The 26,647-nt window shown below is 47.4% G+C and overlaps 1 protein-coding gene across 1 annotated transcript in view; it reads right to left on the bottom strand.

The window, feature by feature from the left end:
* Window positions 1-884: 884 nt before the first annotated feature.
* SIK2 (salt inducible kinase 2) overlaps window positions 885-26,647 on the bottom strand; it is a gene marked incomplete at its 5' end in the record, with an annotated part of 89,884 nt that continues 64,121 nt past the window's right edge. Inside the window, 10 exons of the mRNA XM_019546913.1 lie at window positions 885-2,629; window positions 4,620-4,711; window positions 5,629-5,742; window positions 6,827-6,990; window positions 7,146-7,430; window positions 8,505-8,733; window positions 17,800-17,964; window positions 20,830-20,982; window positions 22,991-23,211; window positions 25,528-25,651. Of these exons, the coding sequence (XP_019402458.1) occupies window positions 2,059-2,629; window positions 4,620-4,711; window positions 5,629-5,742; window positions 6,827-6,990; window positions 7,146-7,430; window positions 8,505-8,733; window positions 17,800-17,964; window positions 20,830-20,982; window positions 22,991-23,211; window positions 25,528-25,651 (2,118 nt within the window). The remainder of the gene's footprint in view (window positions 2,630-4,619; window positions 4,712-5,628; window positions 5,743-6,826; window positions 6,991-7,145; window positions 7,431-8,504; window positions 8,734-17,799; window positions 17,965-20,829; window positions 20,983-22,990; window positions 23,212-25,527; window positions 25,652-26,647) is intronic.

Genomic DNA, 26,647 nt, shown 5'->3' with positions numbered 1-26,647 from the left:
AGCAGCAACTCAAGTCAATGCTTTGGTGTGTGATGAGCAAACAGTAGGGTCTCTCCATGACACACGTTGAAGCGATCAACCCACCCCCAAAGTCCAAGGTCTGAATGTGGGAACTTGCAACAAGACTTTGGTTTCAGAGCAAAGTCAGAGGCAGTGTTGAAATCTGTGCGGTGACGGGTAGAAGTGGAGCTGAGCTCGTGGAACCTAACACAAAGGGGAAAGTTTCCAGCTACGGGGCGGTATTCCCCATCAGCAGGGTCAGTGCAGATTCGCCACTGTTCTTTGTGCTTTAGTGAACCTGTGTTGTGCTTAATGTGTTCATCTGCTCAGAAAAGGGCTTCAATCTAGGGTTGGCAGCTCTCTGCTATTTGCATCTGGTTGAAATATGCCTGTAGCTGGGACTGCTTCTGGAGGAAGAGTCGTTTCTGATGCAGCCTGAACCAAGGACATCAAGAGTCACTACTTTTCAGCCTTTCAGGTGACAATACCCTCAGTGACTGACCCACCCCAAGGGTGGCCAATCAGGCAGAGATGTCTGATTCTCCTCCGATAGCGTCCCATGGTATTTTCAACACTTCAGTAATAAATCCCAAGTTACAGGATTGGCTGTAGGCTTTCTCTGGATTTCAAACGTGCCCGCCTGGCATCTGGCGCGTTGTGAGCTGCGCAGGTTTGGAGACTTGCACTTGCTCGGCTTGAGTATCTGTTGAAATGGTTAGTACACCAAGAGTTCTCGACACTAAATATTGCTGTAATATTTTTAACGTTTCATATATGTACATATGAGCAATCAAAACATGAAGTTAAACACTGTCCCACATGGTGGAACTCATGCTTTGAAGGGACTTTGGCTGTAGCATGGATATAAATGGGGTATTGTCTACTTTCTTCAGAAAAAAAAGCATATAGTCTGATAAAGAACCCAAAAAGGCACAGCACTATCACTTCACATGGGTTTTTTTTTCTTTTTATGCTCGTTGGTTTGTCCTTAAGTTCTAAAACCCTAAATACTTGTCCAAATATACAAAGCTTAATAAACCACCAGCAACGTATACTGTAAATTCAAAACACAGTTATTTTTAAAAAGCAACAAAGGACAGATGTCTCCTTTCTCGTGACCAGAGCTACTCCAAGACCGAGGTCTCCACAAGAGGTTGTCTGCAAAAAGGGCTGGTTTTTAATGCTGCCCTGGCTGACTTTTGTCATTTGCTGAAGTTCTGGTTCTTTTCTTGGTACCTTCTTCCTCTTTCCACATTGTGGCAGTTCCTGCACCTCATCAGGAGGTCTCTCAAAACACCGCAGAGCTTCAAGTCAGATCCAGGTATCTTTTCACTAGGTCAGTGTGTGTGTGTACATTTTGTTTGTTAAAGATCTGGAAACTTCCCATGATGGGCAATTAGGAGTTTCTTGGCAAGTTTGGGAAAAAAAATTATTTGCTAGCAGGAGGATGTGGAGACTGTTGGAGATGCCTGGTGTTTTCTGAGACTTGCTAAAGACTAGTTCAAGATCAGTAGCTTACAACCAGCAATCCAAAGCCAAAGTGCAACTTTCCTTGAAGTCCGCCACGCACACATTTCAAGAGCTCTTGAGTTGCCGTCAAGATACCGAAGTCTTTGCTGTGTTTTAATGAAAAATATTGCTTTTATTGCCAAGAAGTACAATGCAATATGCATTCATTCGCCTTACTTTTACAGGATTTTTTACCAGGTTTGTTCTGGTAGTGGATGGATGCTAGCAGAGTGTCCAATTTTTTTGGAAGGGCCCGTTTTCCTCCTTCCTAAAGATGCATTTTGTCACCTTATCTGCAAACCGGTTCTTGGTCTGACCAAGTCGCACCCTCTGTCTCCAGCCTCTGCCACAAGGTTTCTGCGATGGGGCACTGACTACATGCCCTTAGCCATCCCCTGCTTGTAGCAAGCAGGTGGTTTTATAGATCCTCCACTAGGTCAAAGGTTGGAAAATAAGCCATGAATTTTTGGGGTTGGAACAAAAACGAAAATTCACATGCTTTTCCCTTTGCTTCTCCCACTTTCCATTCTCAAGCGAACTGCAGGATAACTAATTCACCAAGACGTAGCCACTGTGTTGAGGGTCAACGGTCTCCATCATTTCACAATCAAAGAGTCCGGGCAGCTCCGAGAGGGCTAACGCTTCGTAGCTGGACTGCGACTCGTGAGACGCTGAGCTCCTCTGGGTGTCGGGCAATGCTACACTGCTCTGCTGCGCTGGGTCCATGGAATACTGGCACTGGTTTGAGTAGTCTGGCTCAGAAGAGGTGACGCCTGGCAATTCGCAAGTCTGATAAGGATATTGTAAGGACTGCGGCTGCTGCACTTGAATTGGTGACTGCAGCCGTGGAGAGCTGGGCATTGGCGATGGTGGCAACTGCTCCAGCTGTAGTTTCTGGTATTGGCTAAGGAAAGGGTCGTATTGCATTTGTTCTGAGGAAGGCTCCATTACGGGGCTCAGGGGCTGCTGGAGGCCGAACTGTGGTGGTTGCTGCTGCTCCTCCTGGCACGGAAGGGGCAGCTGACTTGACCTTGGGTAGGAGCTCTCTGCTATTTGCATCTGGTTGAAATACGCCTGTAGCTGGGACTGCTTCTGGAGGAAGAGTCGTTTCTGATGCAGCCTGAACCAAGGACATGAAGAGTCACTACTTTTCAGCCTTTCAGATGACAATACCCTCAGTGACCGACCCACCGCCCGCCAGTCACCCCAACACCCTGAGTCTCCCCAGTGGTTCCATAACCTTTGACAAAGCAAATCCCTGCCCCCCAGCCCCCTAAATGCCAGGTTGCTCTCATTTACAATTAGCTTGGCTAATTGCACATTGCTAATCAGCATGCACAGGAGGCTTTTCTCTCTTCAGCAAAGGTGAGGAGAGCCGCAGGCAGCAGTGAGGTTTTTTTTTTTTTTTTAGCCTTCTGCAAGGTATACAATTTCCCCCTACTCTGTTAAAATTACACTGTGCTGGTCCAATAAATGAACCCAGTGCATTGTGGGGTACTATATATCTGTTTTTTAATTGTGTGCTACTCGCTGAACAGCAGTTCTCAGGAACTGAAGTTCAGTCTCTGCAGTTGCTAGTGTGAATTAGTGCAGTTACCCTGTGATCTGTTTAGTGAACTGCATCTTCCCTATGGATTTTAATGACGCTTCTGTGCTCTTCGCATCCTGCTGCAGGAAGGATTTACAGCACAGCGCGGCTACACCGGAGGTAAACTTACCATTCCAGCAGTAGTGGCCTCGAACACACCAAACTGCTCTCAGCAGGCTGCCTCCTATGCTGGAAGCAGTGTAGCCACCTCTGTGCAGGTGGGCTAATTAGCCTAGTGTCGACTAATTGGCACTATCACTCAGCAGTACTAATTAGTCTGTCTCAAGTCCCACGTGCAGGTTGCTGCACTACCAGGGATGGTAAGTTTACTGTATATGCGTGGCCTGTGAGTCTTATTTTGCACCTATGTTTGGCAGACTCCCAAGATGCCAAAAACAAGGAGATCTCAAACCAAGCCACGTGGTTCCTAGTGTGTCCTGGAAGAGGAAGTCTGTTCCCGACTAGGCCCCACCCCATCAAGGAAAGAGGACACCTGCATGGGGCTGTGGTTTAACTATTCTGGAAACTAATGATGGGCTGGGAGCACTTCTCTCTAGCATCCAAGCAGAGGTCCATGTTCTTCCCCAACTACAAGGCATGGATGGCCACTCCTGCCATGGCAGGGACCTCCAGATCGCTTCACTTGAAAAGAGCAAGTACAGTTTTAATACCTTCCACCTATCCAAGTCCCTGAGTCGATTCTGATTTTAACAGTCACATTAAACTCCTGGGTTTAATGCTCTTCTCTCACGTGGTGCTCCTTTCACGCAGCAGTCAAAGCTACACTGCTATGATGCTATGCTTCCATTATTGCATGTATAGTTTTTATTCAAGTATCTGCTTGGTGCAAGTGCTCTTTGGTTTGGCAAACTTAAACCATACAGAGAAAACTGATGGTAACCAACAAAAATAACTGAAAGAAAAGCTTTTTGAGATTTGTAATGAAGAGCCAAGGGTTGCAGTATTGTAACAGGCAGGAGGACAGTGTCCTTCTATAATGACTGCAACAGCATGACAACTTATGGGAATTCTTTGTCTTTTCTCTGCAGTAAAACTATCTTGTCACGGACAATAATCAAGGGACACCAGGAATCCTGAGGGCTGAGACAGACTTCAACCATGTTGCAAGTTGCTGTAAATAACAGATGAAGATCTGCGACTCGAGTTAAAAACAGGGGTGTGGCAACGCAGGTATTTGGGTAGCCCTTGAGTAGTGCCTCTCTTCTCCAGTCAAAGCCAAACACACCTTCTCCCCCTAACACTTTTTTTCTTAGTCCTCATCTTTTTTTTTTGCTGAATCAGTCTTGTGGGCCTGTGCATTACAGAAATACCATTGTGGCTAATCTGTTTAATGCTTGCCCACGTACCCCCATTGCCTATGAACAAAGAGGTTCCTAATGCATGGCCAAACTTGCCCTTCTGTCAGGAACTGTGTTCCTGAAGGCCTTGGGATTCCCCTGTGAGTGTCCCCCGTTACTCCTGGGTGTACGCTGCATGCAAAATCCATGGTCCATATCCTCACCTATGTTCCTGTAACTGCTGTTCCAAGCTTCGGGGGAGTTCTTTGCAGTACAGCTGGCAAGTGTTTTGGGCTTTGGAGAGCAGGCTGGATTTCTGTAAGGGCACCAAGGATTATTACTGGAGGGGTGATACTAAGTGCATTGGTTCTTGAATGCCCTTGAATCCAGGAGGAGACCAAACTGAGTCTGTATCAGTGTATGAATTCTGGGCTCACATTCTCAAAGAGATTGCACCAATCTTGACATTGCAACTGAAGATACTAAGCAGTGGCTGAAAACCTGGGTGCTGATCAGAAATAAGGGTCATCTAGTAGTAGCACCACATGCCTGTAACTGAACAGCTCTCAAGTTAAGTAATCTGTGCTACAATTTAAATCCATGGCAGGAACAGGTGCTCTACCCTCCTGAAAATTAAGTCCTGCATCTCAAAAATGGGCACCCCAAAAACAGCACCACCCCAAATTAGAACACATGCAAAAAAAGAAAAAAGAAAAGAAGCCTGCTGACTGCCGTTTCTAGATCTTAAAGGTTCCACAAACAGTCAAGTAGCTTGTCATGAATTTAAAATAGCTTCTGAGTGTGCTTTTGTGTAGACATTTATCAGACAAGTGGCAAAAGATTATTATTTTTTTTTAAAACAGAACTTGGGTTCTTAAAGGAAAGCAGTAAAAATACAGAGGAATGATCAACTGAGACAGACAGAGGTCAGAGACTCCTCAGGATGTTTCAAAGGCCAGATCCTGGAGCACTTTAAGAGACTAATTATAAAAGAACGGTTACTGAAGTGCTGCTACTTGCAGTTCCTCCTGCGAGCACCGTATCAGTAAGGGACTGAGAGGGAAGGCAGCGGTAGTCAAGCGGAGATGCATCTTTAACTGGGTTTGCTTTACTAGTGGGTAACCTGCTACTTTTATTTTCCGCCCCCTTTCTCTCACTGAGAACTGCAGCAACTCACAGGCCGGATGGCTGCACAGTACCAAAAGCTGGGCTGCCACTGTGAAGCTGTTGTACCTGGAGTCTGTGCTGAAGGTATTGCGTCTCCAAGCTCTGCCGTCTGGATAGTAATTGGGGGTGTATGCCATTAGGAAATGCTGAGACAGGGTCCTGCTGCTGTGATGTTTCCTCCTGGGAAGAGAAGTGAGGATAAAAAAAGATACAGGTAAACAATCGCACACTCGAGCTAAATTTTCTGTGAAAGCCCTTTAAGGAGCAGCATACAGAGCCTTAGCTACTGTGATGGGGGCTCCAGTGTCACTGTCCTGCTGTGCTTGTTCACTGCTCTTGTAGCAGAAAAGATAAAGCCAGCAGGTCTCCTCCCTGTCATGTACAGAGTGCTGCTTGCAGCTGCCTAGATTGAGAAATGCAAAACGTTTTCTGGCACGGGGGCAGAAGTCAGGCTGACCCCATGACTGTGTCTGACCCCAGTGCAGCGCCCTTGCCTCATTCTAACACCACAGACAAAAAGCTTCTTGATGGGAGTGGAGTGGGGTTGTGAATAGAGGAGGCACTGCCAATTGGCAAGAGGGCTGCTGACACAGCTGGGGAGCAAATGGCTGTCAACACACCAGCTCCATGAGCTTCAGTGTCATACCCCTAGCAAGAGAGTCTTCCGAAAGCTTTCTGCATCTGGGGAGCGGCATCTTCTCGCCTCTTCCCCCCGCCCCCCGCATTTGCTGCCACACTGAGGGCTTTTCAGTATTGCAAGGGTAGGAACACTCTGCAAGGCAGACAATAGGTCCTATCGAATTATTTGATTCCTGGGAGCAGAACGAGGGAGAGCTCTGTTACGCTAACTGCCTCCTGTTTCATTACGAAGAGGCAGCTAAGGGCCAACGGCAAAATCAAGTCAAATGCAAGGCCAAGAGCTGGAGCCCCCTTGCCATGCTTAAAATGGCCGTTTGAGTTGTGTGCTCCTTCATGCCAGCAGCAGCGCAGGGTCGAGTCCTGCATGGTTCTGTGCATATTGCAGACTACAAACCGAAAAAGGGCTGCAAGTCAGGAAGTAAGAGCGGCCCCATAAGGCTGGCAAACACCAAAACACAAAAACTGAAGTGGTTATCAATGAGGGAGAGAAGGGGGAATTGTAAGCACTAAATCCATTTCTTTCATTGCACGCTTGGTGCCTTGTATAGGACCAGCTCCTTGAGGGAGGGGTTGGTCTCTCCTTGTGGCTTGTACAGCACCGTGCACAGTCTAAACAGTTGCGTACCTGAGGGGGACTATTTACAAGGTCCTGCAAATGTGCAGCAGTTGATGTCAGGTTGGCCTCCTCCTCTGATCCCATCTGTTCATAGAGCAGCTGGACTTTATTCAGCTCCAAGATTCCTTTGGTTCGTGCCAGATTCTGAAGGTGCTGTCTGAATGCTACAATTCCTGGATGGAAATCAAGCAAAACAAGACCGGAGGAGATGCTACTGATAGTCCGTCAGCGCAGCTGAGTCACAGCCCCAGCTTGGGAAGTGAAATAACAAGGCAGGCGCAGCCTCACGGTTGGGCACGACTCCTGACAAAACAAGGGGAATAGTTACCTTGCGTGAGAGATGTGTCGGAGGCTCTGCGCCCCTCTCGGAAGCTGACGGGGGAGCGGTTGTGAGCCTCGCGTTTTTGGGAGGTCAGCACCTGCATGGCTGGATTGGCAGGTCTCAGGCCTATGAAAGGGGGTGTCATTCGAGGCGCTGGCTGGTTGGCCAGCACCATTTCCTTCAGGGACGGGGTATCCTCCAGGAAGTTGAGGTCCCTCTGAATGGAGCCCATGTCGTACTCAGAGTCAATGCTGCCCAGAGACTGGTTCTCATCTAGAGAGAAGACTTTCCCTTTGAGAAACAACAAAGGCAGGATTAAATGGAAAGTCCTGTAATTTAGCAAAGCAAAGGAAGTGCCACAGGCTTCAGCAGTTCCCATCAACTGTGTCTCCTGCGACTGCCTCAGAGGAAACGGAACAAAACCCACCAGCTTTATAAACAAAGTGACTTAAATTATTTAACACTTCCCGTGCTGGAGTAGGGTCACACCACCCTGCTGCTGATCCTGGGAGGGAAGACGCTTGTTTAGAGAGGAGATGCAGCTTTCCAGCCGGACATTACCCCCAACGACATAGCACTGACACCTGCCATTGAAATACAGCCATCTCTGGGGCAGAGCACAGCAGCTGCTGCACAGGCACGGCCCACAACTCTCTGGGTGAGGAACAGAATTGCACATCCAGGAGAAGTGGCAGCAAGAGTGGAGGGAGGCAGGATGAAGTGACCTGAACTGGGATGTGGGGGAGGCACTGAGAGAACATCCCACCTCTGGCAAGAAAGGCAACAAAATCTTGGCTGGCACAGGGGGAAGTGGATTTGGCTGTAGAAAGCTTAACAGCAGCACACCCAGGAGCTGGCTCAGCACTGCTGATTCTGATAGACATCCCCGTGCTGCCACTTGCTCACACCGTTTCCCAAGGGACTTCCCACTCCAGTCCTGGCCAGGTGCCATTGAAGCTGGGACAGGTGACTGGCCTATGCCCCAAACTGACATGGCTGCATCATCTCATTGGCACTACGGTATCAAAGATACTAGCAGGGACTTTTACATTCTTTGTAGGGACTTCTAACAGCAAGGAATTAAGTATTTTGAGAAAATTAATTGTGCCAAAAATACCTAGATTTAAGCCGCCTGGTATTCTTCATTCTCTGCTCACTGCCGCTAGGATGGGACTGTGTTTGCATGAGCCAGGTGTGAATTTGCTCCCTTTTTGCCTCTATGTTGACCAACAAACAGTGTTGCTTCTCACACCCATCCCTAGCATCACTGGGACACAAGCCAAACTAGTGTCCATCCAGAACTTGAGAGCCTGAGTGATGTTAGAGTCTGAATTGGAGACTGACAGCGGTCTTTGACTTCCATACCTGTGCCTGGCATCATGACCAGCTGGTTGGTCACTTCAGCCAGAGTGTGACGTCTCTTTCCGCAGCGGGTTGCTTGGAGAGCCGCGAAGGCCTGTGCAGGGTCATCTTCTGACTCGCCTTCCGTCTCGATCCCCTCGTCGATGGAGGTTTCCATCATGCTGGTGGGCAGCGACTGGCATCCTTTCCTCATCATGATAGGGGGCACGGGATCCAGCAGGCAGCCATTTATCTAAAGGTCGCAAAAAAGAGAAGGACAGAGCATTCAATTACCAGTCGGCAGAGCCTCCCTGAAGAGCGAGAAATCTCCGGCCTGGAGCGTGAGCGGGCAGAGGCCCAGAGAACAGCCAGGCCAGACTCGAGGCAGCCTGCATATTAATGCCTCTGTAGCCTGCTGAGTTCAGAGACACATCCCCCTCCAGTGAATCACTGCTTCACCTTATTTCCAAGTCACTGGTGCTGGTAGAGCCTCTACAGCAGAATGATTTCCATTTCTATAATGGTGTAATTTTGTTGGGATTTTTTTTTTTTTTTTTTTATAACTCATAAAATCTGCTCCAGGTTCAGCCGCAAAATATTTATACTGGGGGAACGTTCAACATTTGACTGTTTTCTCAGTTTGCCCATTGTTTATCTTGGAGTGCAATAAACAAGCAGACGAAATCGTCTTGCCGCACCGGGCGCTGCAGTGTCCCTACAAAGCTGCGTCGCAGCATGTTCTCCCGCGGGTGTTTCACGCCCTTCCCTCGTTTCTGCTCGGACGGGGCCCTTTGCTTCAAGGGCCCACGTGGCTTAGCTTTTGTGTCTGCTGATGTGCAGATGCCTGAAGCTTAACGGGGTTGAATAATGAGGATGAACAGCATCAATGTGTTCACAATGGGTCTACGTTTTGGTTCTGTAATTGGGAACGGTAAAAGAAATAGCAATGAGCTACTAACTGTAGCCTGGGCTGATTCACAGTTGGGTCTTTAGAGTGCTTTTTAATACTGTATAAAGGGCCCTAGAAACTACTGGCATGGTGTCTCTCTCTCTCTCTTCTGGCATGATCACCGTGTGTGAAAATAGATTATTTCAAAGTTAAATCCACTCTTGTTTATACTGGATGTTGTTATTTAGGCTTTTAAAAAAATGTAAGCATACATTAAATTTGAATCTATCGGAACACAGAATGAGGCTAAACTTAGAATAATCACATAGACTATTCTTGCAAAGCATGTTTGCTGCCCAAATTTTAGAGTATGTCTCACTGCTGAATTAATGGAAATGCAAAGTACCTGGAACCTGAGTTTGTTGAAATGCTAAATCAGCCTGTAATAGCAGCAGCTTCTCCTACAGGTGTAGAGAACTTTTTTCCTTCTTTCCAGCTTATTCAGTCAAGTTAGTTCAGTTTAATTACTGGTTCAAACTGGAAAAACTGATAAGGGATTTGGTAAAAAGGCACGAACACTTGTTTTCCTCCCCAGTCTAAGAATAAAAGCAAGGGCGGAGAGGATGAGATCTTTTCGTTTTAAAACACTGAAGGATTAATAACCAGAAACACCCAGTTCAATTCAAGCCTATGGAAAACACTTCTGTAGTTTAAATTCAAAACATGATTTGACAAATGTATGTAAGAAAATGCATTCAAGCATCTGTAAGATGGTTTTATATAAACTGACTCCTGTCTGAGCATTTTTAATTAATTTCTACTTCTATTTCTATCTGAATACAGCTTGAAATAAGTCACTGGTAAAGGACTGATCATCTGTCTAGAAGACAGAAAAGAATGTATGGTATTTTTTAATATAAAGTAAAAGTGAAGACTGAGTAAATGCATGGTAAGCCATATGCATCCTTAAATGTATACAGATATCAGAGATCCTTCTGATTTGCCAAAAACAAGAACCAAATTTAGCATGAAGGCTGTATTTAGTTGCAAATCAACTTTAAAGATCAGCTGGCCTTTAGAAATGCTGCAAGTACAACTGCAATAAAAGCCTGCCTATTAAACACAGGTGTTTTGCTTGCTGAATTAGATCCATCCATCTGAGGAAGATTAACTTGAGTAACAGACCCTCCCCCCCCATCTCAAATCTTTCCTACCCCAGGGCTCTTGGGTATCTACCAAACTGATGTGGCACCTATAAGACACTGTATTTCCATGTGCTGGTGTCCAAGCTGGCTGGAGTAGAGATGTCCAATTGAGCTCAAGAAGCCAGGGTCTAGTTTAGCAAAGACTGTGGGCAGAAGCAACCCCACCACTGACATATCACTGATCAGCTGTAAGATTTCCAGATTCTTGATGGTTTTAGAAGAAACAATTTAATCTTCAGTTCCTGATGAATAGAAGATACCAAGCAATTTTCAATACCTGCCCGACACTGAACCTTGAACTATTAAAAAGGAAAAGTCTAGCACGCAGAGCGGTTCAAAAACTTGAGAGGGATTCCTCCCACAGCCTAGAGCCTGCAAAGTGAAGTGATGCTTGAGTTCTCCTCTCTTCTGCATTTTCAAGTCCTTCCAGGCACTTGATAGGAATTACCTCCCTCCTCTTCACTAATCCCCAGACATTTAAGTGGCTGCAATTCGACAAAGTCTAGTTCTCAATGGAATTTAGTCTCATCAGATTAACTTCAAAGTTGGTTAATTGCTGAACTGTTTGGGCTTGGCTAGCTGTCGTATCTCCACGGACATCACTTTTTTTCCAAAAGCCCCACAGGCTTTTCACTATATAGTCCCTCTCAACCAGGAATTTACTTGATTAAGGCTTTGAGTAAGGAGCACTATAAAGCCAGATGGAAGTGACCGGCCTGGAAAAGGGCGAGCTTTCAGAGGTGCTCAAATGCAGGGCCCAAGTACTGGACTTTGGCAGCAGTTTTTGCCCCAGCCCCAGTGCAGTCTCTGCTGGAAAACAGTCAGTTCATCATCTTCTGGCTTTGGGACTACATTTGGGACTTAGCCTGGCTGTCCCCAGTATGGTCCTAACCCTGTTACAGGTTCCATTTAAGGCATGATGGAAACCAGCCACTAAAATATTACTTTTTTTCTGTGTAATATTTTTATGGCTGGTTTACTAGTTAAGACACAGTTAACAGACTGATCATATCTGAAGTGTAACATCTGGCAGAAGCCTATGTTAAAAATGAAATTCTCTATACTTTGCCCTCCCCTGACGGGAAAGAAGCAGAGTCATGTGTTGGGATAGATGCCCAGGACAGCTAGAGTTATCTGAATGTATCCAGACTTTACCCATGGTACATACTACTAGGATTAAATCTACTGCAATTTAATTCTTAATTTCTGAAGCTTGGTGCAGTTTGCTGTATAACATCTATGAAGAGGTTTAAACCTGCCTGGGCAAGTAAGCTTTGTATCAACCAGTTCAAGATTTACTCTGCCTCTTAGCTGGATGGCTATTTTCTCTTTCCCGCATGCCACCAAGTTTCCTTCTGCTCACACAGGACAGGACAGCCTCTAGTCCATCTATGGCTCTCCTTAAATCAGCTGGAGACTAAGTGCTAGAGCACTCTTCCTGATGCAAGAGGTGAGAGCCTGGGTCTAATACCAGGCATGGTAAACACCAAGCACAAATCTGATAAAACTGAGGATGTTATCTGAAATAAAAATGATGGAGTTCAGTAAAGACTACTGCAAAATGCTATGGTCAGATGGAACTGGGGTCATGCTTTGAGAAACTGTGGAACAGATGCCTAGGCTGCTATACCCCGCACTGCAAGCTGAATGAATCAGCACCATAATACAAGCTAGCTGATAGCATACTGGATGCATTGGCAGGAATACAGTACTGGCAAAATCTCATCTGGACTATCGTGCCTAGTTTTGGGCACGGCCCTTAAAGAAAGATGTAGACAAATTAGAAAGAAGTCAGAGGGGAGCAACAAAAGAAAGCAGAGCTCTAGACTGCATGCCATGGGAGGAAAGGTTGGAAGAACTGGGTTGGCTTAGTCTGGAGAAGAATGGGTGGATCTGATACAAGAAGGCTCATCAAAGAGAATGACGACTGATCAACTACTCTGCATCTCCGGGAGGCAGGATGACAAGGAAGTCTCAGATTGCTACAAGGGAGTTAGATGCTGGGAAGAACTTTGTGAGGATGGTTAAGACCCGGGACAGGCTCCCTAAAGAGAGGTGGAATCTCTGATGCTTTTTAAACACAGGCTAGAAGCCTGTTTCTTAGAGTTGGTATAGATAGGGTAGTCCTACCCTGAGCAGGGCCCTACCTTTCTAAGACGTCATGAATCATACGAGCTATTGTAGCTGGCTGGAGGCTTTGCTAGGTTTGCTAGGGTGGCACATCCAATCCCTGGCTGAGGAGTCTGGGGGATATCTGCATTATAAGAAGGGGCTTTTATATACATTCCTTACCAATGCTAGTCAGTACTGTGCTAATGTCATTTTCTGACAGTAACCAAACAAGAACGGGCAGAGGTCAGTCAGATTCCAGGGCTACACTGCAGAGCTCGCATTGTTTGTTTTATAGGAAAAAAATGAACCAACAGCCCCAACTGTCGTTATTTTTTTTTTTTTAGCACAGAAGACCATTCCCCTTGTCCAAGCATTTTCTAGAGAGCTAGGTATCCAGGTTGTAGCCGCATTCGTCTAGAGGAAAAGGCAAGAGGTATAAACTTGACTGAAACCTTTGAATGCGGTCCAGAGCAAAGCCCAGTAGAGGTGTTCCCAATGCAAGCTGGAAATGTTGTGGGTTCCAGTTCTTAAATGCATGAGAGAAGATGACACCCAGAGTCCTGTGAGCCTCTGCCCTGGCTTCAGCTGCTGGAATCCCTCTTGGCCTCATGGTGTGGGCTTGGGGAGGGGACCAGCATTTTGTTTAAGACAGGGAGATAGCTGATTCCTGTCGCTTTTTGTACTGGGAAGATGTATAGTGAGAGACCTCAAAGGGCCTCCTGCTGCCACAGGGGATTCTGCAAAAATAACCACCCCTAATGCCAGCCTGATGTCCCCCTAGACACACTGGAAGATCCAGCAGCTACATCTCTATCGAAGCCACACTGATGGGTCCCAAGACCTGCACTGACTGGCAAAGTCTGGTTCTCAGTGGAGGTAACAAAATTAAAAGACCTTTTACTGAGGGCTCAGATCCAGGCTGCCATGTCTGAAGGCATGTTAGCTGGCCATGCTCCAGCCTAAATTTCCCCTCTAGGCTAAATATGGCCAGCCAGAATGGCTTCGGACACACTGCTCTTTAGGCTGCAGGCTGAAGACAGCTTTTCAGTTGTATTAAAGTAACTCGATTAAGCTAACACAATTGGAAAGCCACACCCTGTTTGCTGCAAAGAAAGACCTGTTGGTCTTTTTTCTCACGTGCTTAATAAGGATTTATTGTTTGATGTTTTGTCACCAGGAAGTACCAGTCAGGGATGGACTTGCTGCTCTGGTACCAGTGTAAACCATGGAGGAGCACTGCCAGCTAATATTTACCAAGGGGGTGGCCAGGGAGATGTGATCTGACAAGTCAGGTACTGAATGCTTTCCTGATGCTGGCTTACAGGCTTGGAGAAGCAGCACTGCAAAGTGGCAGAGTGCACGCCACCTTTGCCTCTCTGGCTCTAGGAATAAAGAACCTGTTTACAAATAAAGTAATGGTATTTCACACCTGAGAATTAAGCACCTCCAAGCTCTGTCCCGCCACACCTCCTGCATCATCAAAAGTTAACAATTCTGCTGCTGCAGTGTCCAGAATGGAATCCAACTTCCCTTCTGATAGCTGGGTTAGCCACGGACCAGCCGTACCCAAAATCAGACCCACGACTCAGAATAAACCAAGAGCAGATCTACTGTATAATACAAAAAGGCCATTTTTTATAACGTTCTGACTTCCAATAGTTTCCAGACTGTAGGGCAAGAAAACAGGCTAAACTTCTGACATCACATGACCACTCACCAAAAGGTGACTGCTGAAGGGCTGTTCTCAAACACTCGGCTCTTTCCAAATACACACGTTAGGGGCCAGTAACATCATGCACATGTTCACAGCAAACAAGCTGGGGATTCAGATTCTAATAAAGAAATGACTTTGGGTTGTTCAGTCTTAGCTGGGTGTTCCCCCTATGGTCCTGGCTCCTGTTCTTTAGAAAGCCTGCTCCTTCCCGAAGACAGCTGTATGGGGCAGTGCAGCAGACTGGAAGGGAGCAGGAGGGGAGGCTGCCGCAGGTCAGAGTCAGTTTGCATGAGGGGTCAGGGCTGGACCTGCAGGCTCGAGGAGCGCTGGCAGAGCCAAAGCTTCGGCAGGACCCGGCCACTGCCCTGCTGTGCTTTCACCGCTGCTCTTAGGTCCTTGGACTTTTGTCGGTACTAAATCTGTGCACAAACAAAACTACAGCAACTGTCAGTACAGGTGCAAGGGTCTTTTGTTCATATTCAAATAGGACAAAACTGCCGCCTGTGGTCTCCTATGCAAAAGTGGTAGGGCAAAAAGTCAATTGGGGAACATTATTTTCAGCCCTTTGGTATTTTGAAAACTACTGTTTCTTTAGAAAACAACCTGTCAGCACTGGCAGTTGCTATTTGACACAATGGCCATAGCAGCAGCCTGTGTTTCACTGCCTCTGGAAAATATTTACAGCACTGTGGTGAATAGCTATAAATATTTTGGGCTGGTGGGATAATATAAGGACGGTATTTACAAAGAACACCGCTTGATCTGTCGCCCGATATTTTAAGTCAGTGGCTCAAATTGTTTCCATGAAGTGGATTATCTCTCACGCAGACCCCTCCCTTCCTACTTGTGGGGCATCTATCCATCATGCATCTAAAGTTTTTAAACATCACTGCAGTGGATTTCATGGAGTCTTTGCAAGGCAAAAACTCTTGCTTTTCCCCTTTGGCAACAACAGTTTCATGGCAGCAAATATAGCTTCCTACTTGGAAAGCATAATATATATTTACAGTGCATTTAATACACAACTCAGCTGCTGGAAAGGAAGAGGAAAGCCAATGTCATGGGACCAAGTGGCACTCTGCAGTCCACTAATGATACAGGGGTCATGCTTTGAGAAACCGTGACAGACAAGCACATGAGAACATAATAAAAGTGTCATGGATTGGGTCGGACCATAGGTCCGTCGAGCCCAGTATACCGTCTCCCACAATGGCAGTGCGCTGTAGTACATAGCTGTGGCAGTGCCTCTAAGGCAAGTATGACTTGACCCCACACTGTCATCTCTGCATGGGGGTCTAGGCTGTCCAATTTAGTTTGTAAAGGGTGGTGCAAGATGGCTGACTCAGTAGGCTTTCCACTGGAAGAGACTCTGCATGGATCCATTTGGGTCAGTGATGTGGAAAAAAGATCCAAAATAAATCTTAATGTCGACAGCTAACCATCAACAAGTAATAACCCATCAGAATGGCAAGTGGGAGGTAAAGCCCAGGGTGAATGTGCCATACCAAGATTAAAATCACGCTGCCGTGACAAATGTGCGAGAACAACAAAAATGAGCATGTGAGGATGAGTCTTCATAGAAACAATTCCATGAACAACCTGCATCCCCATCACAAGAGCTCCCAAGTTCTCTCCCTCGTGCCAGCTTGCCTCTCTCAGCTACAGACGTCTCAGTGTGATGGCAAAATGCATCAAGCTCACTTCATTGCAGCTCCCTTCAGAGAGCGGAGCTGTAGCCGTACAGTTGTATGGCCATGGAGCCGTCGCATCCAATTACGGGAGTTCAGTTAAGTGTGTTAGCTGTGGGGGTGTGGGAGCCCTACACAAAATCTTCCAGTCTGATTACAGGAAACAAAATCCATTAAATGGGACTGCAGTTCTACACGGTCTCCAGAGCTGATTTCATACACATTTCTAGCTACAGGAATGGCCTTGCTGAGAAGATCAGCTGTAAGCCCTTTGAGACGCTGCTGTTCTAATATTTTCTGACAGCCTGAAGGTCCTGCAGGCTATTTATCCATCGAGAAAAGAACTAAAAGAAAAAAAATATCACATACATACACTATCATGCTCATGTCTGCCCATTTTCCTATAATTCATAATAAGCCACGCAGAAGAACAAAATCCTAAATACATTTAGCTAGTAATACAAGCTAATGCTTAAGGTCCATATGGCCTTCTCTTCTCATCTGTCTACTGTTTTGAACAAAAATATATACATCACCTGTGCACTCTCAGCACAAAGAGGACTGAAGAACAGCGTGTGTTTGAGAAGTAGGAAACACCTGTGTGGTAGACGGATTTGTTTTCCTAAACAGCAGCCCAGCGTGTTTGGAAAGTCCGAATGAGACCCACGGGAGCCAGGTAAATAAGCAGGCAACAAGTACAGCTACCACAGGTGTGAGCAGTGAATTCCCTTTTTGCCCATTGCTCACCTCCCCACGTGCAGTACGGGTGTGCGTGCAACGTCTACCTCGCAGAACAGACATGTCGTGATCCGGGGAGGCAGGCGAAAATAATTCTTTGGCCGTGTGTATCCTTACTTGCCCTTTCCCTGCTAACCAGTCTCCCCCATATCATGGTCTAATGGGCTGAACACCCTGCAATGATTCAGGGGGTGGTCTATGCAGAATGTATGAACTCTTGTTTGAGACTCTGCACCACATATGGACAGAAAGGTGACTGTATCAAGTCTGCAAGTTGCACTATATTCATCAGGCCTGTCTCTTCTCACCTTGCGCCTCAGGATGACGTTACAAGAAGCGGTGAGGTTAATAAAGCATACTTCCTCTGACATGAAAATACAACTGAACACAGAGCAGGCTTGTAGCCTGAAACACAGGACTGAAAGGGACTTCTTGGGTCATCGAGCTCTCTACAGAAAGCTCCGCTTTGATGGCTAAGCCACCTCCTATTTCCTGTGGGATAAGAGCATGCACCAGACAAGGCCAGCTGGGACTTGCCCTGTAAAGAGCCAGTATGAATTACAGTTAATCCACTAAAGTTGACAGAGTGAGAACCCAGCTCTTGCTCAGAAGCGTTTTCCATTACGAAGGTGACATACCCCAAATGCAAAGCAATCAGGCTTCTAATTACTTTATGTGAGGCTGCAGGTATTTCTAATACCAAATGTGCTAGGCAGTCCCAATACAAACAGCACCAATATCCCTATAATTTTAGAGACCGAGGGCTTGGACACACCGGTTACTACGAGGCGAGTTACAGAGCATTGGTCACTTTGTGATAACTGCCTGAAGCGCACAGAAACAGGAGGTAGCTGACCCCTCGATGGAAGCTGATCAGACTCCCCTGCATTTCCCACAGACCAGCCAATGCACTTTATGGCAGTTTGTTGCATGCACCCATGTACAGAAAAGGACGCATAACTCCAAGACGTACCTTTGGTGTATCAACTCTCTCTTCCTCCATGAAGGCTGACTCTGCCTGGCAGCTGGATGGGGGGAAGGAGAAGACCTCTGCAGCAGAGGTTGAGGGCAGACCCGGAGACCTCAGCAGCCGCACATTCTGCGAACGCAAGTTCACGGAAGCCGCCACAGCTTGTGCCTGCAAGAGGCAACAAAACCAAATGGAATTAAGTGGAAACTAAGAAAAAAGGAAACACAGCTCATTGCAAAAAAACCCAAACACCCATGACCGGGACTCCTCTGATTCTAGCTGACCCTAGTCAGGTTTTGTGTTGGATAAAGGGAGATGCACACTGTTTGAGTGACCTTCCTTCAAGGCCACTGGCATACTGAGGTCACGAGCACTAAAGGCACAGCCCAACTCCTAGGTAGGGGGTATAATCTAGTCTTCCCAGAGAAATGCCTCATCCATATGGTCTTCTGAGCTCATGAAACAAGTTGCTGTAGAATGATGAACAACAGACATTTGTGCTGCACAAAGGGATAAAAAGGGGCAAAATTCTTCCATTGTTCCTTGGGGACGGCGAGCAGAGTCGGCTCTGCCACAGCCTTAGGTTGAGTCATAGGATGGTGTAACACAGGCATGGGTGATGTGGTGCAATTGCACATCTTGGGCCAAGGAGCCACACGAGACATTTGGAAAACTCAGTAAGTATTAATTGCAGACTCAAAGGCTGGGGGAGACTGATGGGAGCTGTAGTGCAGACAGCACTCCAGTCACTATTCTACCATAAGCATGGTAGCACCAAAGCTGGACACAGATTTGCCTACACCAGGTTCCTAGCTCTGCAGCTGAACAAGAGGCAAGATCAACAGCCAAGTGGTGGTAGAGTGTCTAGTGCAGACACACCTAATGTCACGTGTGTCTCGGCCGTCTCCTTCAAACTGCCAACCGGCATATGGGTACGTTCCTTTGGGCAGTCGTGCGCCAGACTGGTGCTTTCAGACCTGATGCAGTTTAATGCCTTCCACTTCAGGGAATCCAAACCAAGCAAAATGTCCTGCAACCCACACCAGAGCCACTCTGCCTCCTGGAAAAGCAGCCGGAATGAAAGAAATACCGAGAGCCACTAGACTCAAGCACTTCTAAATGCAACAGCACTCAGCATGTGGGAGGGACCAGGAACACGAAAGAGTATGTATTTGATGCTCTTACAATCTACAACTCATCTTAGGCCAATTCAATTAATGAGGTTAAGTCTTTCATGTTGCCAGTTGTGCATTAATGGAAATCAGAGGCAGCGCAGTATCTCTGCACCTTAATGAAACGGCAGACGGAAATGTAAAAGCAACTCTAAGGGACTGACTGAAACAAGGCAGGACAAACTGGATGCTACCTGTTTGTCTTGGAGGAAATCACCAGGGAAAAAAGCGTGAGTGGTGAAGTGGCAAAGAAAGAAGTGCCCCGGAGCCTGCACAGATTCCATCAGTTCTGGAAGCGAACGCAACAGACAGAGAGCAGGCAGCCTTGGAGTGGAGGCACCGGAGGGGTCAGCTGCATAGGAGCGAGCTCCCAGTTCCCAGGGGTATGCTGATAAAGAGCACGTAACACCCGCGTCTTCAATCATTAGTTATTCGCCACAAGGAATCTACTTGCACAGAGGAGCTCGCAGCTCTGGGGAACCATCTCCAATAGGTTCAGCCAGCTGTGCTGAGGGATCCCTAGAGAAATTAGACACTTGCTGGGTCTCAGGAGAAACCAGTGCTGGTCTCAACAGAAACGCCATGTATTTAGCAACAAGCACGGGCACCCCTGAGGCACCACGTGTCTGAAGGCAGTATGGTCTGACTACCTGGAGCTCAGATACCACAAGGAAACCATGCCTTATGTGTAACATGATATAAAACTAGACAGTTCGGCCCTAATGATTTGTCTTGGGCATCTCCTGACACTTTACTTCTCCCCACTGTGCTCTAAAGGAGACTGAGAACAGGGGTGGGGCAAGTCTTGGCTCATTTCTAAGACCCCGCACAGCACCTGCATTTAATAGTGCTGCACATAGCCGATGGGTAATTAGACCTCATCTCATCGCAATCCCCTGTAAAAAAAAATGTGCCCGTTTACTCTGAGCAGAGAACACCAAATCCTCCAACATGCAAACCTTCTCTTTCAAAACTGTGAATACCCTCTCACATGTTTATGGCTTTCCTAGTACCAGGCACACCCGAAAAGTTGTGTCCAGAGTGTTTGGGGTGGATGAGCACATGCGAGTGAAGAAACAGAAGTTAAGTCTGAAGCTCCCTGTGCCCAATCATTCTGAGGATAAACGACATCCTCCTAGTACGCTGAGCCCCAGTAAGCAAAGCTAGTCCACCCCCGACTCATCCCAATTCCCTTGTCCAGGATGAGCCTTCCCCACTCTGGTTTCCCCAGCCTGGTCACAGAGACCACGATTGTGACTTGTTGCCAAATAGCAAGATCAGAACTTCATGGTCCCTGTTTGATCTCATCTACTGGATAGCTTCTCAGTCCAAAACAGGTCTGGGATCGGTATCATAGCCTTTGCTGTGCTCCCTACTCCAAGGGAGAAAGCAGGCTCCTTTTAGCAAGAAAGTCAGCTCAACTTGGGAGCTCAGATCATGAAACCAGGGCAATTCCCTGAACAGAGTAGTTCTGACTTGATCTGATGTCCCAGTGACCCCAGACCAAAATGAACCAGAAAGCCAGTTTGTCCCCAGTGCCAGCCATCAGGGCACCAGCCACTTTCCAAAGGGCTGTCATCTCATTGTTTATATGCAGTGACAATACAGACCTGAGTGTCACACACTGATTTGAGGTTCCCTCCAACAATAAGATCAATTCTCACGAGATCAGTCAGATAACTGGCCTATCTCAATTTGGCTCTGAAGAGAGACACGCACAGCGTGCAACAAATGCTTGGGATCAGGGATCCCAGGAAGGACAAAGGTTCCTCTGCATGGAGATACCAAGGACTGAGGCCTCACTAGATCAGAACATCCTGTCCAGTCCTCAGCCCCTTCTTGGCCTGAAACGAGGAGTTACCTTGGCGACTGTTTGTTCAGCAATGGTGCTGGGCCGACGCTGGCGAGCATCAACCCTCTGCTCCACGGGGAAGCTGCTCCGATGCGACTTGAGTCTCTCCACTAACAGGTAATAGATAGCAGCAAAGTGGTTATAACTCTTGTTCTGCAGTGACTGAAAAAGAGAAGTGCAAAGGTTTGAATGCAGGCACTGTCATGTGTATTTCACTTGTTCCTAGGGGGGAAGCTGGGGGTGGGGGGGCGGAACTTGAACATCCAGGCTCCATAACCACAAAATAAGGAAGTAGGTGGAAACTGCACTTCAGCAAATCAAAACAAAACACTTGAAAGGTGACAGGGCTGCAAGCAAGCGTCACAGTGATCAACTGGAGGAGATGAAGTTCCAAGCCAAGCGCCAGGCAAAGAGAGCATTAGCCTCTTAAGACTCAATGGCTCTTTTAAGTTGACAAGACCAAGTAGTTGCAGCTGCATGTGGGAGCTTGCTGTGGGGACATCTGCATAGATACTCAGAGTCGGGCCTTGAGGTTGCTTTCAAAGCCCCCAAGCTGTGGGAGTTACTTTCTGCATCTATATCTGACCATATCGTTTGTATTAAAGATATCCACATTATACTGCTTATTTTCTTAAGTAAAGCCCTCCTGAGTACTGGCTTGCAGACTGCAGACAAACCACTTCTGCCTGAGGCCTGCATATCTGGGTAAGGCACAACCCTCAATGCAGAAAGGGCAGGCCAGGAAGCGAGCAGCTGTAGGACAGACACCGTGCCCTGAAGCTCCGCAGTTTTTCCAGGGTCAGGCTGGAGTGCTGCTGGAGGTCCAGCTTAGGACTCTGCAGTCTGCACATCTGGTGGCTCTGAGCTTTAGGTTGGCCTTCCCTGTCAGTGCGGAGCCTGCGCTCCTCCTTGCCGTGACACTTGGTGTCTGCTCATCTCAGGGGGGGCCACATTCTAGGGCTCCACCATGAAGCGCGCCCCTTCCACACCCCCGGGGCAACAGAGCACTAAGTCCTGGTGTGTTGAGACACAAGCCTTTTGCGGCAGGAAACTTAAAAAAACTGCAGCCTCCACATGGGCTAAAAATACCACCCGTTCTGAAGGAAATGATGGCACCGACTCTGTAGGGAGCCTTTCAGCTTTTATTTCTGGGCAGAGGCACGATCTGGAATCCAAGAGAGACACTGGCAGTTGCTTGCTGCTTTTATGCTCCCTTTGACTTTTCTGAAATGCACGCTCCATTCTTTCAGAAGCTGAAAACCTAGCTACTTTGACTTCTGAGTTTGCCCCTCTCCATTTGACAGGCAATGATTTCCCCAACACCACACTGTGAATCTAATGGAGCACAGTGTCTGGCTAAGAATCAACCTTGCTGGCACGAAGATCCCTATAAGAGGGGTACTTGTAAGCTACACGCTGTCTGCATCCCACTAGACATTTTAAATGGAGTGCAGATTTAAACGTAGTGTAGCTCATTGCAAAGCATTTCCGCTCGCTCCACCATACATTGCCATGTGACCCAATACCAAATATCTGGAATTGCATATTAATTCAATTAAAAACAAACCCCTAATAAACTAAAGGATCCGCATGCAGGAATGGAGGCTCCAGGATATACAAAATGAATGCATTGAGCTGGGTTCCAATTCAGACTCCTAACACTAGTAAAAGTTAGGCCGCTTCTTCCCATCCCCCATTTTTATATGATCTATGCGCTTTTTGCTACGATTGGCAGAATTTGCATGGGGGGGAGCCTGGGCCTGAAGGTCAGGACTGAGGACTGATGAAGCTGTTTGTGGGAGCACTGCACAACATCTGCCCACAGCACACTTAGCATGAGCAAACACTCTCATTACTGAAAACTTTCCCTACAAGGGACTGTCGAAAACTCCTCTGATCTCTTCCATTTGTCAGTCACAAAGAACTGGCGGCTGGATCTAGACAGAGCAGCTGCTGCACATTTCAGAAGGCTTACATTTTTCAGGATCTGGGGCAAAAACTCCTGTGACTTGTGCCAGCCCTGGTGAAGGTCTGTGCAGAGACACACCAGCAGTCTGACTTGGTCGCAAGTGTAGGGAAGGCCATTACAAGGCAACTCGGGTAACATCTAGACTAGCAAAGCAGGAATGAGCTCCCCCTGGGGTTAAGTCTTTCTGGAAGTCGATTTTACCTCAATCGTTTTCTGCTGATCTATTCCAAGGCTGTGCATCAGCCGCAAAACCTGCTCGTTATACTCTCCAATGGAAGGCTCGTTCTCCTGTCCTTGCGGATAGAGAATGGGTCTCTGCACAGGAACTTCTATTAGCATCCACTTGTGCTCCTTAATCTGAGCAATTGTCAGCCTCTTGGATGGGTCTAGGACCAGCATCCTCCTAATCAGGTGCTCGCATTCTGTTGGAATAAAAATAAGGTTAAGACAGGAACAGGCCGCTCCCCCATCAGCACAGGGTTGTGCTGCAAACACAACTCATCTGACACTTACTGAGGCAGCAACAACAACAGGAAGCTGCCTTCCTTTTACCTTGTGTCTGTTCTCAATAAGTTTCCTGAAAGTTAAAATTATCGTTCAAGCCCAGGCCTTGGATGCGCAGCAAGAACAAGATCAACTCCTTTCAAATGTCCCAGTTGGTGAGTGGGGCCGTTACTCCTAGGCAGCTCCTGTCCAAAAGGCCCATTAGTACTTAATACCCTGAGAAGCCACTTGCTATATTCTAAGCATGGTGCCAACCTTAACTGATGATGCCTCACCAAACCTCTGCAGCACAGGGCAGAACCCATCCTTCCACCCCTGCCAGCTGGAAAAAACGCGGCAGGAGGGTTGAAATAATTAGCCCAAAGCCATGAACTGGGGTTGGAATACTGGACTTTCTTTTACACCAGACCCCAAAGGCACAAATTTAAAGGATTAAGCTGCTTCTGTAGTTGAGCATCAGTGTAGGCACTGGCTTGGAGTCTGAGCTTTCACCCAAAAGCCATGGAGACACTCTAAGTTTTGGTTGCAAAACTGACTCCGAACACACACAGCTGCTCTTGCTCTCTGACACCCCAAAGTGCCGGGCAGGATTGAAAACCCTGGTCTAAAGCTGCAACGTCTTTCAGGGCTCAGAAGAGGAGGGTAGCATTAGCTGGGGCTGCAGTTTTATGTAATGAGAACACAGTGCATTAAGCTTTAAACTCAACAGCCACGTTTGCAGCGGAGCACTTTGTGCCTCCAGTGCTGTCACTACAAACGGACTTCCTCAGTGGCAGGCAGGGTCAGCCCTATGTATGTTTTTGGCTATTTATTCCTGTGTTTACCTCAGTGGGTTTCAGTGCTGTGCTAACGGCTCACAGCCCTTCCTACTCCTTGCAAGATGGTTTCAGCAGTAACAGCTGAGCTGGAAGTGAAACCCAGGGTGCATCTGCACTGCAGTCTCAGAAGCAACTGCAGCCTGTGTAGACAAGCCCCAGCTAGCTTTAAGCCAGCTAGCTCAGGTACTGCTGGTTGTGCAGCCGCACCAGCACGGAGCTCGGTGCAGGCTGCAAAACCAGCCCAAGCAGCTGGGTGAATACCAGGGCAGTCAGCCCACAAAGAGCTCTGAGCTTCTACAGCTAGCCTGCCTGCGCTCAAGCCTGGTAGTCTGCAGGTGGTTGGGATGGGTTAACACTAGTTGCAATCTCTGTAGTGGGTGCACTGTGGATGTATCTTGAGAAGGCAGAGCATGGACCACGAAGCAAGAGGCAGGGGAAGGCTAAAGGGAGGGGCCTTGGGTATGTCTCATGTGGCTGTTCTTGGGTTCGTACCAAAGGCCATTCACTATCAAGGGGAAAGAAAGACTAACATATGTTTTCAAAGACGATTAAAGAGTTCATGACACCCGGGATGTAAAGGGAACTGAGACTTTTTTTTAAAAAAATTGTAAAATTAAAAGTGTAAGGTTCAGGATCCCTTTAACATAGAAGGGTCCCAGCCTGCAGGCCAATGCCTGTATTATTGCCTCCTGCTTGCCTGTGCTCAGAGGCAAGGGAGAAAGGAGATGCAGCACAGCTGGGACCATCAGACAAGGCAGAGATCTCAAGGTCTTGGAGTAACACGCTGGAGATCTGACTGCAGTAATCTGTCATACAAACCGCTTGTGAATTTTTTCCCCTTTCTCTTTGCTTGTGCTGAACAGATGTAGTCAAAGCAAAACAGAGCAAAGCCAATCTGCATTGTGCTGATGGCCATTTTGTTTCCATCACGTTCTCTTTCCAGACTAAAACAAATCTTTATACCTTGGAAAAATGAGAAACAGTTGCTGCTTGAGTTTGGGAACGTGGTTCTGTTTCTCATCAGCGGCAGGGAAGCGGCCATTCCACTTGATCTATGATCTTTTCCATCGCTCTGAACCAACTCGGGGTACATGTCGACGCTGCAATGTGCAGTGTAGCAGAGCCACCCATGTTAACTTGGGTTGTGGAGGACATCTAGCCATGACAGCCCAAACCTCCGCATAGGCTAATCTACCCCGCTGAGAAGCATCAGTGTCAGCCACTGGCTCAGAGTTCAAGCTTATCCGCCTCCAACTCAGGAGACAAGGCGACACTTGGTACTCAGCAGGGCAGACCAAGAACACTTCCAGCTGCCAGTACCAGCTGCCTTGCCTCCCGTCTGCAGGTCTTTGCAGGACACACGGAGAGACATCTCCAGGACTTTGGATCCCCAAAGCATGAGGAGAGATTTGTTACCTTCTGACATGAAATAAGGGATCCTGAATCTTCCTTCCAGAACTCGCTGCCTCAGAATGGGGAGGGTAGGTCCATCGAAAGGCAATGCTCCACAAACTAGGACGTACAGAACTACACCCATGCTCTGGAAGAAAAAGAGAGCATTCCCACTTTCACCTTCCAAAATACACATGCGCATTATTCTCTGCGAGACTCTCTAGGCAAACTCTGCCACAGGAAACACTAGCTTCTTCTACAAGCTGCAGAAAACAGGAGCTTCGATGAAAATAAAGGAATCATATTTCCCAAAGTCCCTAGGCACAAAGAACAGTTAACTCCCATGGCTAGGCTTCCAGTACCTTGTGCTGATAAGCAGGCAAAGCTGGAGCATGTAATGGGCCAGAGGCTCTGGCTGCTAGCAGAAAACACCACGCACGTGACTGAAAGGCACTTGAAAAGTGAGCCCCAACTTCAAGCGAGACTGAGACACTCCTGGCTTTGAATGCTGTTCAAACAATAGGAGTCACAGCCATCCCAAATCCCAAACCCTCAATTTCTTAATGCCCATTGATTTGCAAAAGCTGTGGGAAATCCTCCTCCTGGGGTTAGCAAAAACTATGATGGCAATGAGATACTCAGCTAGCGAGTCCGGCTGTGGGGAAGGCTCATTAAAGGAATTACATAACATGTCCACCCGCCAGAGCCATTTCTGAGCGCGTGTGTGAGAACTGGCAATGCAAGCGAAAACTCCTGCAAGATTTGCCAAAATCAACTACAGTGCCACCCCAGATGAAGTATCCGGCCAGGTGTTCGTGCCATGAGCTGGCACTGGGTGTCAAGGGAAAGAGACAAAGATTCTCAGCACACTCTAATTTTGCAAGCACACCGAGATTTTAAGGTTAAATCCATTTCCTTCCCTATGCATTTGCTGAGGTCTGCACCGAGGACTGCGGGTTCCTCAGCAAGCTCGCAACTTTCTGAGCATCGGTTCCTCAAGCTATGATGTCTGTCCCCATCAGCTGTCATGGGAGAAATGCAGAATCCTGAACTCGGGTCCTGGTGCAGCTCGAAGTATGGGGAAGAAGCAGGAGGAACTCGCCCTCCTCCTAGCTGTCACCAGCCCTGACATAGTAGGGATCAC

Source organism: Crocodylus porosus, unplaced genomic scaffold, assembly GCF_001723895.1.
Source record: "Crocodylus porosus isolate Cpor-Errol unplaced genomic scaffold, CroPor_comp1, whole genome shotgun sequence".
Lineage (NCBI taxonomy): Eukaryota > Metazoa > Chordata > Crocodylia > Crocodylidae > Crocodylus > Crocodylus porosus.
This window is presented reverse-complemented; position numbering and strand designations above follow the sequence as displayed.